The sequence below is a fragment of the Sander lucioperca genome, chromosome 2 (assembly GCF_008315115.2).
Source record: "Sander lucioperca isolate FBNREF2018 chromosome 2, SLUC_FBN_1.2, whole genome shotgun sequence".
Taxonomy (NCBI): domain Eukaryota; kingdom Metazoa; phylum Chordata; class Actinopteri; order Perciformes; family Percidae; genus Sander; species Sander lucioperca.
Window position 1 is genome coordinate 45,118,617 of NC_050174.1, and position 12,500 is coordinate 45,131,116.

Consider the following 12,500-nt stretch of genomic DNA (forward strand, 5'->3'; position numbering starts at 1 on the left):
TAATGTCAACAACATGCATGTTAAACTCTCCTGGTCGAAAGTTGCGGAGAGACTTTCAGCATCACTCCTGGCTTTTGTCAGAAACATGAATGAATTAAAAACTCCTAATTGTCTGTATAGTCAACTTACATTTAGCTCTAACACACATAAATACTCCACTAGACATGCCACTAGAGGTCTTTTTAAAGTTCCTAGAGCCCGAATACAATCAATGCAACGTACAGTATCGTATCGAGGGACGGTTGCTTAGAACTCACTTCCAGCAGAGATCGCCAAAGCGCCTAATATATCAAGTTTTAAAAAACAAGTAAAGGATCATCTAAGTGCCCTAAGACTGTAACTATATTTTTGTACTTAGTTTATGTATAGGAATATTGATATGTAAACAAAGATGTTGTAAGATTTAATTTTTACTATGTTCTGTGTTTGTTTTTAATGTGATATCATATATTATTATCAGCATACATGAAAAGGAATATTTGTATCTGCAAGGAAAAGAATACTAGCTATACTGCTCTTATTTTTATATTCTATGACATCTATGACAGACATATTTTGTCTGAAAATGTCTTTCTCTTTTCTTTTTTTGTAGTTTTGTTTGTTTTGTCTGAAAATGTAGTTTTATGTTCTGTGTGGACCCCAGGAAGAGTAGCTGATGTTCTGCATCAGCTGATGGGGATCCTAATAAAATCAAATCAAAAGATAAAAGCAGAGCACAAAGTGACATTAAAGATCGGCACAGAGCTGCGTTTGGGTCTCTGGTGTCTGGAGAAGTTTAGGGAAGCTGTACGCTGCGTTACATCAGAGGTGGAAAACCCAAACCCAAAGGACTGTGTCTAAAGATGAAGATAGTTTATAATATATATTCTAATAATAATATATAGTATGTTTCCTGTGTAGTATAGTATCTGTGTAGTATATAAGATATAGTATAGTATATATATATATATAATATAATAAAATAATAATAATAATAATAATAATACTAATGTTTCCTGTGTAGGAGTCTGGCGCTCCGATCCTGACGGACGACGTCAGCCTGCAGGTGTTCATGGATCACCTGAAGAAACTGGCGGTCTCCAGCGCCGCCTGACCCCGCCCACGCCATCTGACCCCGCCCACGCCACCTGACGCCACCTGACCCCACCCACGCCGCCTGATCCCGCCCTCTTTCTGTCTGTTGCTTTGCATTCGCTGCCTGAGTTCCCATGACAACCAGTCGACCAACTAATCAACAAGCACAGCCAATCATGATGCAGGTTAGACATCGGAAGCTGCTGCGTCACATTTCTACGTCTAAAATACATAATATATTATTATATATATATATATATATATATATATATATATATATATATATATATATATATATATATATACACACTATATTATATATTATCCCTAATTATAATAATAATAATAATAATGTTTAAATGAAACAATCGGAGTCACAGTTTGAAGTGACTCAACAACATCTTTCATATTCTTTAAGATTTAGACATTAAAATCTGTTTATTGTCGTTACACGTCATCTATATTTGTCTGATTCATTCTGTAGATTCCTCGCTGCACGTTGAGTCACGTTAAAGAACAAAGTTCCTGTAGTCCTTCACAATAAAAGCCTCTGTGTGATTTTGTAAAGATTTTAATGTGGAACATCAACAGGAAGTGATGTCAGTGTTAGGGCTGCAACTAATGTTTATCATCCCGGTGGATTAATATCTGGATGAATGTCTGGATGAATGAATGAATGAATGTCTGGATCAATGAATGGATGAATGTCTGGATAATAATGGATCAATGGATTAATGTCTGGATCAATGGATGAATGTCTGGATTAATGTCTGGATCAATGAATGGATGAATGTCTGGATGAATGTCTGGATTAATGTCTGGATCAATGGATGAATGTCTGGATTAATGTCTGGATCAATGAATGGATGAATGTCTGGATCAATGAATGGATGAATGTCTGGATGAATGCATGGATGAATGTCTGGATGAATGTCTGGATCAATGAATGGATTAATGTCTGGATCAATGGATGAATGTCTGGATTAATGTCTGGATCAATGAATGGATGAATGTCTGGATGAATGGATTAGTTGTTTGGTCTCTAACATGGCAAAAAAACGTGACAAAAAGGTCAAGCAACAACAGGACAAACTTACAAAGTACAAAAAAAGCAAAACATTTTCGTCAAAAGAAATGCTGGAAAAACACCAAACATGATGAATGGATGACTGTCCTGGTGGATGAATGGATGAATGTCCCGGTGGATGAATGGATGAATGTCCCGGTGGATGAATGGATGAATGTCCCGGTGGATGAATGGATGAATTTCCTGGTGGATGAATGGATGAATGTCCCGGTGGATGAATGTCCTGGTGGATGAATGGATGAATTTCCTGGTGGATGAATGGATGAATGTCCCGGTGGATGAATGGATGAATGTCCCGGTGGATGAATGGATGAATTTCCTGGTGGATGAATGGATGAATGTCCCGGTGGATGAATGGATGAATTTCCTGGTGGATGAATGGATTAATGTCCTGGTGGATGAATGGATGAATGTCCCGGTGGATGAATGGATGAATGTCCCGGTGGATGAATGCATGACTGTCCCGGTGGATGAATGGATGAATGTCCCGGTGGATGAATGGATGAATGTCCCGGTGGATGAATGGATGAATTTCCTGGTGGATGAATGGATTAATGTCCTGGTGGATGAATGGATGAATGTCCCGGTGGATGAATGGATGAATGTCCCGGTGGATGAATGCATGACTGTCCCGGTGGATGAATGGATGAATGTCCCGGTGGATGAATGGATGAATGTCCTGGTGGATGAATGTCTCCGTAACTGAATCTCTTTGTGTACTGTCACGTTTTTGACCCTTTTATGACGTTTGTTTTTCAACGTTTTGTTGCCTTTTTTTACAAAGTTTCTCCACTTATTTCTTACAAAAGCTTAAAAGGGAACTAAAAGTTCTCGGTACGTTTGTTTGGTTCGTTTTTGGGTCCCAGAGGAGAGAAGAATCTAGAACATATTCACATTTAACAAGCTGACATCACAGAAGTTTTCCTGTTTCATCATAAACTAAACGGCTCAAACTGATGAACAAATTATCAGAACAGTTCATAATGAAAACAAGTGTTAGTTGCAGCTCTAAGTATTATGCAGTAATAATCATTTAAAGACGTGAAGTTTCTCTGATCTTGTTGAGTTTCTCTTTAAAGCCGTTGAACACTAAATGTCCTGCCAACACGTTCTCACTCCCATCTGGTAACATACGGACGCTTGGTCAGGTGACATTTGTCGTTGTTATTGACGCTAAAAATCTCCTTTAGCGTCATATAACGCACTTTATCTAAACGTGCTTGGTCGGGACTATTGCCGTCCCTTTTGACGCAGGTATGTCAAGGATGAGGTCGTGGGTGGGCTTACGTTTCCGTGACGCGGCAATAACGGGACGGTTGGGTTTAGGAAACGTGACATGCGGGACACAATTCCTGGTCTCCTGGGTGATAGTCCTGTGTTTGACCAACCTCCATACGCAGAATTTTGGCATTTCATACTACTTGCTACCATAGTCGCTCTCATGGCGCTTACCCACTGTAATACCAGCTCTACTCTGCTCTACTCAGCTCGTCTTCCTTCTTCCATTGCAGATTTGGTACCGCCTCACGCATGAGGCGGTACTGGTTGTCATAGCGACGCCGCATGAAATTGCCGTGACCTAATGCGACACACACACAGAACGTGGAAGGTGTGTTTTTGATTCTCGGCATGTGGCTGTTTGGCACGCACGCACACATACGCACACACGCACACACGCACACACACACACATACACACACACACACACACACACACACACACACACACACACACACACACACAAACAGAACGTGGAAGGTGTGTGTGTGATTCTCATCATGTGGCTGTTTGTCAGAAGACACATTTAGTTTCTAAAGAAGCTGGAGGAGGCAAATACACACCGCAGGTTAAACTATTTAAAGATGGCGGGTTTGTTCAGGACACCCCCATCTGTCGCTATAGCAACGATGACGCAGTGATTAGTGATGATTCTCTCCGACCAATCAGGAGTCTGCAGGTTTTCACGTCACCTTTTTGGTATCGCCTCAGCTCGCTGGGAACCTTGACGGAGTTGGTACTAAATAAAGTACCTGTTAGCAGGTACCAGGGACATTTTATCAGAATGGAAAACCAAAAAAGGAGAGTAGAGTCGAGCAGGTACCATGTGGTGGGAAAACGGCATTAGTGCTACGTCATCTTCAACATGCCGTGTAGCTGCTGCTCTCCCCGGTACGTTCTACAAACACGCTGAAGGGCGCTTGAGACGCTGACAGCCACTGTCCAAACGTCCGTATTTTACGAGTTGGTAGTGAGAACGGGTTGGTCCTGCAGAGATGAGTTCATGTTTCATTGAGTTCTTTATTCATGTTTCTAATAAAACTGCTGTTGAGAAGTTCTCTGTTTCTGTCTTTAATAATCTTATCCCTCCTGTTATCCTCGGGTCAAGTCTGACCCCTTTTTAAAAGTTTTCAGTATCGGAAATGTGGGTTTCTTTCAACTAAATTGCTCAAAAATAAAATGGATGGTTCAACGCAGCGCTCTTCGTAATTGAAATGTTTTAAAAAAAGTCAAAGAATGTTGACTTAAATGACATAAAAGCGACTAAAGGCATCGAAAGCCTAGAAAACAGCACAATAAAGCTTTGAAAACAAGGCACTAACAATGTTTTAAAAAGCGGCAAAAACGTAAAAAAAAACACGTCAAAAACATCGAAAAATGTGTCTCAAAATGTGTTGATATTGATTTTTGACCGTGAGGACAACACAAGGGTTAAAGAGGATGTAAATTAAGATGAACTGAATTGTTAAATCAGAGCAACCTAGGGTGTTTTGTGAATGGGGCTCTACACATGAACTCAGCATTGAGAACTTTGTTTGTGTTCACAGAGTTTACTAAAAAGGTTTTAACAACTCACGTTAGCTGTTGGTGTTTACGCTATCCGCCATCTCGCCAGTCAAAAACAATTGATCTCCAAATGCAACGTAACAGGGAGGAGAGTAAAGATGGAAAGCTCCTAAAGCTTAGTTCCATATAAATGCACAAAGATAATTTGTTGTTTTGTCGTTATATTGACCTTGTAGTCAGAGATGTATAGTAACGAAGTAGAACTACTTCACTACTGTACTTAAGTACTAAAAGGCTGTATCTGTATCAAAAAGGATCAAACTTTTTTCTTAATCGTCATATACACACAGTACAATGTAGTGAAATTATATTACTGCATTTAACCCATCCTAAGTATTAGGAGCAGTGGACAGCTATACATATAGCATCTACAGTTGTGTTCAGAATAATAGCAGTGTGTTTAAAAAAGTGAATAATGCTCCAAATCCTCAGAATAGCTTTTAATCCCATAATATCAATGCATTGGGAACACTGCACATTCAACTCCAAATCTAAACATGACCAACATTGATCAAGTTTGTGTTCTACCTTTACAGGAAGTGAAGAAAAAGGAATATTAGGCTGTTCAAACAAATAGCAGTATTTGCATTTTTCTTTACAAACTCAAACATTTACTGTATGAACTGAAAATGTCTGAAGGGTTGGCTTTACTTTGACTCACTGCCTAATATTTAGTTATAACCATTATTTCTGAGAACTGCTCCACATCTGTGTTGCATGGAGTCACCTGTGAACAGGTATTTCAGCCCAGGGCCATTGAACTACATTACCCACAATTCCTCTGCATTACTGGGTTTGACCTCAGAAACAGCATTTTAGATGTCACCCCACAAGTTTTCTGTGGGACTGAGGTCTGGGGATTGGGCTGGCCGCTCCATGACATCAGTCTTGTTCATCTGGAACCAAGACTTTGCTCTCTTACTGGTGTGTTCTGGGTCATTGTCTTGTTAAAGACCCATTTCAAAGGCATTTCCTCTTCAGCATAAGGCAACATGACCTCTTCAAGTATTCTGATGTATTGAAACTGATCCATGATCCCTGGTATGTGATAAATAGGCCCAACACCACAGTATGAGAAACATCCCATAACACCACCATGCTTTACTGTCTTCACAGTGTACTGAGGCTTGAGTTCAGAGCATGGGGGTCGTTGGACAAACTGTCTGCAGCCCCTAGACCCAAAAAGAACAGTTTGTCTCTCATCAGTCCACAGAATGTTGCCCCATTTCTCCTTTGGTCAGTCAATGTGTCCTTTGGCAAATATCAACCTATTCAGTACATGTCTTTTTTTCAGCAGTGAGACTTTGCGGGGGGTTCTAGCTGATAGCTTAGCATCACATAGCCTTCTTCTGATCCTAACAGTACTCACAGGTAACTCTAAGACTTCTTTGATTTTCCTGGAGCTGATCATTGGTTGAGCCTTTGCCATTTTGGCTATTCTTCGATCCATTCAAATGGTAGTTGACCGTTTCTTCCCACGTCGTTCAGGCTCTGGATGCCATTTCAAGGCATTTGAAATCATTTTGGCTGAGCAGCCTATCATTTTCTGCTCTTCTTTATGTTTTCTCCTCTCCAATCAACTTTTTAATCAAAGTCTGCTGTTCCTCAGAGCAATGTCTGGAACGACCCATTTTGCTGAGTATTTCAGTGTGAAATGCACTATAACCAGCATGCACAACATTAGCTTCCTTCCTTCCTTAAATATGGGCCATAACTGACAGCTGTTTCTTCACAGAATCAATCACCTCACTAACTGAACAATAACACCACTGCTATTATTTTGAACATGCTATTATATATATATACATACATACATACATACATACAGCATTCGGGGAGCAATTTGGGGTTCAGTGTCTTGCTCAGGGACACTTTGACATGTGGCCGGAGGAGCCTGGGAAAGATTGATCCGTACTCTACTGGAATATTATTTTTTTCTCCTACTTCCACTTTTACTTCAGTACAAATTTTCAATGAGTTTAATACTTTTACTCCGATAAATTTCTTATGTGCTGCATCGTTACAATTATAAAAATGTTAGGAATCATTCCAAACCCACATTATCACAGCCTGAGCGGTAGATGCTCTTTCACCAGGTTTGATGAAGCTGGCTCATCATTGAGCGAATCAAGAGACCAAGCTGTCTTATAAGACCGCGCATGCTCTCGTTCTGCCTTTCGCTCTGCTGCCTGCCTGCCTGCATTGAGAACAAGATAAGTTACAAACATAATGAGTAGTATTAATGTGTGAGAATGTTGATAATGATGATGATGATGAACATCATTATTTAGGATATTATTCACCTAATGTTGGTAATGTACTGTATATAAGTACTGACCCATATGGGTATATATGTAGGCATGCATGTACTGTATGTATGCATATACAAACACTGTATGTATGCATGTATGTAGAAAGTTATCTGGGTAAGTGTATATGTTAGTTTTTTTGTAAATTATTTTTATCTTATTTTGTACATTTTTTCCTTGCCAATTGTTTGTTACTTTAAAAAATGTGAGAAGCGGGGGGCCTGATATAAGCTGAAGCTTCTAACCCCACCCTTTGGTTACGACCAATAAACTCATTCATTCATAATACACAAATGGCACACCAGCTTGAGCTATCAGTAATACGTCTCCATAACAGCAGGCGGTGCTAATCTGTATTGTCGCCCAAAAAATGAAAACTGGCAGCTGATTGGACGAACGCGTCACGTGGGTCTGGCTTCTCCGGAAATTCAAAACCAGACTGTCATGGCGGCTTGTTCAGAATACGATCTCATATTTTACAAAGATAGTCACCGAAACGTGTTTCTGAAAACATTTGAAGAGAGAAATAGGCCGTGCAGTTGCTGAATCTGTCTTCATTTCAGATCAACAAAGGTCAGTTTAGAAGATTTTCATCAGATTTTGAGAGATTTAGTCACGCTCATCCCGTTCCTCGTTTCAGGTCGGCCAAAATGAAGGCCGACAGCTCCTCCGACGGACGACGGCGTGGAACACACCGAACAGACTCGAGTCACCGACATCGGCAGACTGTCAGACGCCCGATTATCGGGTTGGTGTGTCATGGCCTTAACTGCTTAAAAATAGTGATTTGATGCGATCATAGTAGTTCCCCTAGCTCTTCCATTCAAAAGGCCATTTGACCCAAAACGAAAATATGGTAAATCTTAAAAGTGGTGTTTGCGTCCTAATTATGCTTTTAAACGAAAGTTTGACTCGGGTACATTCACAATAACACCTTAGGTTGCATTTTGGCGAGAGTTACGCTTTAAAAAGCCTTTATTAAGATGTCTGTTTCATGTTGGAATTGTTAGTATGTTAACAATCAAGCTGGGAAACACGTAGTGGCAAAAACAACCTTCTTCAGGCTGTAACCCAGTTTCCTCTTCTTCATCTTGTTTCTACTGCGGGTCTCGACGTTCCTCCATCACAGCACTCAGAAACATCTCTCTCCTCAAACTCTGGTCACACCTGTTATCAATAATCCTTAATCTTTACGGCAAGCCCTTTTGCAACTTAACGGCGGCTTTGTGACTTTCCCAGCCTGACAGCCGGGCAGAACATCTAATAGGGAAATAGAGTGCCACGACCATTCAGTAAGTCACTTACCTGTAAAACCAAGTTAGCAAAACAATAGACAAGATCCTTGTACGCTAGGTTTAGGGTCACCGTGGTGGGCAGAGCAATTGACAGTTGGCCCAGATGTTTACTCCAGCATCAACAAGGTGGTTAAACTGTCTCTTACACTGCCTTTGATTAGTGCAGCTTGTGAGATATAATAAAAACCAAGTACAGATCCTGTCTGTCACATGATCGTCTCTTAGCCCTGATGCACATTCACCAGTCAAAGAAGAACGCAGAGGCATTTGACCCAAAGCCGGCTGTTGACCTGTGGATGGAGACAGCAAATCGGAGGCTCAACCAGGGACAGAGGGGTACATCTGCAGTATGTTCATCATCTACAATGGAAGAAGCTGAAGCAGAGGACAGTGAAGGAGACACTGAGGAGGACAGGGAGGAAGACTGCTCTTATTAAAACCACGCTACGTGTGGGGTGAGTACCAAACACCATCTCCTGGTACTCACCTGAGTAACTCACTAAAAAGGTTATGTGCACCCCTGTCTATATTCTTATGCAAGGATGAGAACACAGATATGCGTGTTTTCTTTTAATAAGCATGGAACATTCAACAGTCAAAGACAGAACATTTATCACAAAAGCTAAAATTATAATACAAACAAAATAAACAATTCCAATAACAATTTTTACTTTCTTGTAATCTCTATCTGAACCTGGTCTCTATCTGAACCTGGTCTCAGAAAATGGGAGAAAAGAATCAAACACGTTTATGAATTTCAAGAATGAAATGATAAAGATACAAACTGCATTTGACTCTCGCTAGATGATGAAGTTAGATGTCACCTTTTTACTTTTGGGTGTTTTTACCTGATTATCCAACAGAACAGACTCGTCCTCATAATCTGCAACTACATTTGTCTTCCTGAGTTTCCTTCAGAATAACTGCAGAGAATCTGTCCTGTTAAAGGAGAATTCCGGCCAATTTTTATGTTAATCTTGATCGCTATAAATATGCGTGTACTTTCGATTGAAAAAAACCCGACCCGAATCGGTGCAGGCAACACGGAGTAGCTGCAGCTACATGTACGAGCTTCCACTGAGCTAAAACGGCAGTTGTTGGGGCAAATTTTAGCGTGCCTTTGTGTCTCTTAACAGACACAAAAACATGAACAGGGCCCTTACGTGACAACAAGATGCGTTTTCAATTCCGGCATTGTTTAAATTCAACTACCCTGGTCCCTGTCTCAATCCTGCCAGTAGCTGGTAGCTGGTACCTGGTAGCTGCTAGCTGCCGTCCGGTGAGTGTGTTCAGCCAGGCTTCTGTGATAATCTTCCCGCCAACAATCTATGGAGCAGCGGTGGTGTGGCTATGTCCTCCCGAGGACAGGTCATGCCTTTGCGACGAAAACTTGAAGTTTATTCCCCCTCAAAAAAAGGTAATTGAGCACTGTAGTGGTTATGACCATATCAGTAACTGTAACTACATGGAAACGGGCCAAATGATGCCTGTGGCTTGCACAGTAATAGCGTTAAAGAAGGTAGCTGTAGTCTTGTGCCGAAGTCCCGTTGTAGTAGGAAAAGGGAAACAGTCTGCAGATCGCTCCGCACTACCGTTTTATTAGTGGGTAATAAACTTCAAGACGTGACATGACCTGTCCTCTGGAGGACATAGCCACACCATCGTCGCTCCGTGGATTGTTGTCGGGATGATTATCACAGAAGCCTAGCTGAACACACTCACCGGACGGCAGCTAGCAGCTAGCAGCTACCAGCTACCAGCTACCAGCTACCGGTAGGATCGAGACAGGGTGAATTTAAACAATGTCTGGAATTGTCCTTTAACAAACAATCTACACGACTGTTGAAAAGTTAAGACTAAGCTGCTATGTTGATGATGTTCTTCTCTACTTTGATAATAACTATTTAAACAGATAAAAACAATAATTCAGACACCAGATGTTTTCTTTACATTTGAAATACTTTTAATGAAATGATTACATTTAGTGGATGTCCCTACAGTGTTGCATGCTGGGAGAATACAAATTAAAATCAGCTCATTCACAGAGTTTCCCAGTTTATTAAAGAGGTTTTATTTCCTCTGAACAGGTAATAAAGAAAAACGTATTACAGAGCTTTATCATTTCATCTCTGAGTGTTGAACCTCCAGCAAACATCTGAAAGTACTTAAAGTTAAAGTAGTACTAGTACTACATTTCTCTGTGTTTAGTTTTTTATATAAAAATGTTGTAATATTTCCTTTAACTGGCTGTGAGCAGACGTCCTCTCCACGTAGAATAAACCTCTAATTATTAATCATGTTCTCATCTTTATGATCTCTGAAGGCTCCTGCTACAATTCATGTGTTCATATTTATTCACATTGTTTTGTTTCATTATGAGAGTATTTCAATTAAAATCCTTTAAGTGCAAAAGTAATAAAATTGTTAATTACAGAAATATAATAAAACTTTGTTACAAATTAAGTAAATGCTTGAATTGCTGAAGTACCCAAATAAGTTAAATTCTTATAAAATAAGCACAAAATTGGTGTAAAAACGTCCTCTGATTTTTAACGAGACTGTCCTAAAAAACAGCCACATAAGTTGTTTGTTCCAGCATCACTCTGATCTATGTTTATGTTTATAGTGGTGGCACCCTCTAGTGCCCGTAGGCGTTATTCAATTGTTCAAATGTCACCAAATTTAATTTGTACATTGAGTATTATAATACAAAATTGAGAGTATATATGTCAATGTTTATTTTAATTTAATATTTAAAAGCAATTATCCAGCATTGTTAGCGATCGGCCTGGGTCGGTGTGTCTTTGGCCGGTTTGTATTGTGCTGGCTGCTTGGATTTCGGTATTCCTGCTTTAAAGTCTAATTTCTAAAAAAATTGTATATTTCTGAGGTGTTTTTACGCCTTTAGTGGGAACTAGTGGGCTTAGAGCTGAGAGCAATATGTTATATAATAATTCCTGCATTCTTATTTAAACGGAATATGTGTTTTGAAAACTTTCTGGATGTGAGATGAGGAGGTGTTACTCTGCTCCCTGCGCTCCCTCCTCATCAGTCAGCCCTCATTCTGCTTCAGGAACACCCAGGTTATTTTCATTCAGCTCAATGTTCTTCTGTCTGTCCGGCTTATGCCCCCTGCTGGCCTGGAGAGACATGACAACACACAGATGTGACTTCCTGCATCACTCCTCTCTTCAGTTCAACAACCACAGACTTAGGCTGCTTCATTTCAGTTAGTGGTCTAAACAACAGATGTGTGTCCGTACCTTACAGTAGAAGTAAAGAGCTGTGATCACCAACAGCAGAGTCAGAGAGAACACGACCACTCCGATGATAAAGGCCTTCGAGTAGATGAAGCTGATGATGGATCTGATGGATCTGATGATGGATCTGATGATGGATCTGTTGATGGATCTGATGGATCTAATGATAGAGCTGATGATGGAGCTGATGATGGATCTGGTGGAGCTGATGATGGATCTGATGATGGATCTGGTGGAGCTGATGATGGATCTAATGATGGATCTGATGGAGCTGATGATGGATCTGATGATGGATCTGGTGGAGCTGATGATGGATCTAATGATGGAGCTGATGATGGATCTGATGATGGATCTGGTGGAGCTGATGATGGATCTAATGATGGAGCTGATGATGGATCTGATGGAGCTGATGATGGATCTGATGATGGAGCTGATGATGGATCTGATGGAGCTGATGATGGATCTAATGATGGAGCTGATGATGGATCTGGTGGAGCTGATGATGGATCTAATGATGGAGCTGATGATGGATCTGATGATGGATCTGGTGGAGCTGATGATGGATCTAATGATGGAGCTGATGATGGATCTGATGGAGCTGATGATGGATCTGATGATGGAGCTGATGATG

The 12,500-nt window shown here is 40.5% G+C and overlaps 1 protein-coding gene across 2 annotated transcripts in view; it reads left to right on the forward strand.

The window, feature by feature from the left end:
* sec23a (Sec23 homolog A, coat complex II component) overlaps positions 1-1,531 on the forward strand; it is a 31,422-nt gene extending 29,891 nt beyond the window's left edge. The window contains exons 19-20 of one of the 2 annotated variants that reach the window (XM_035998592.1): positions 1,004-1,129; positions 1,167-1,531. In XM_035998592.1, the coding sequence (XP_035854485.1) occupies positions 1,004-1,093 (90 nt within the window). In that variant the 3' untranslated portion in view covers positions 1,094-1,129; positions 1,167-1,531. Of the gene's footprint in view, positions 1-1,003; positions 1,130-1,161 lie in introns of both variants that reach the window. The other variant, XM_035998595.1, reaches the window with a different exon arrangement.
* The last annotated feature ends 10,969 nt before the right edge of the window (positions 1,532-12,500 follow it).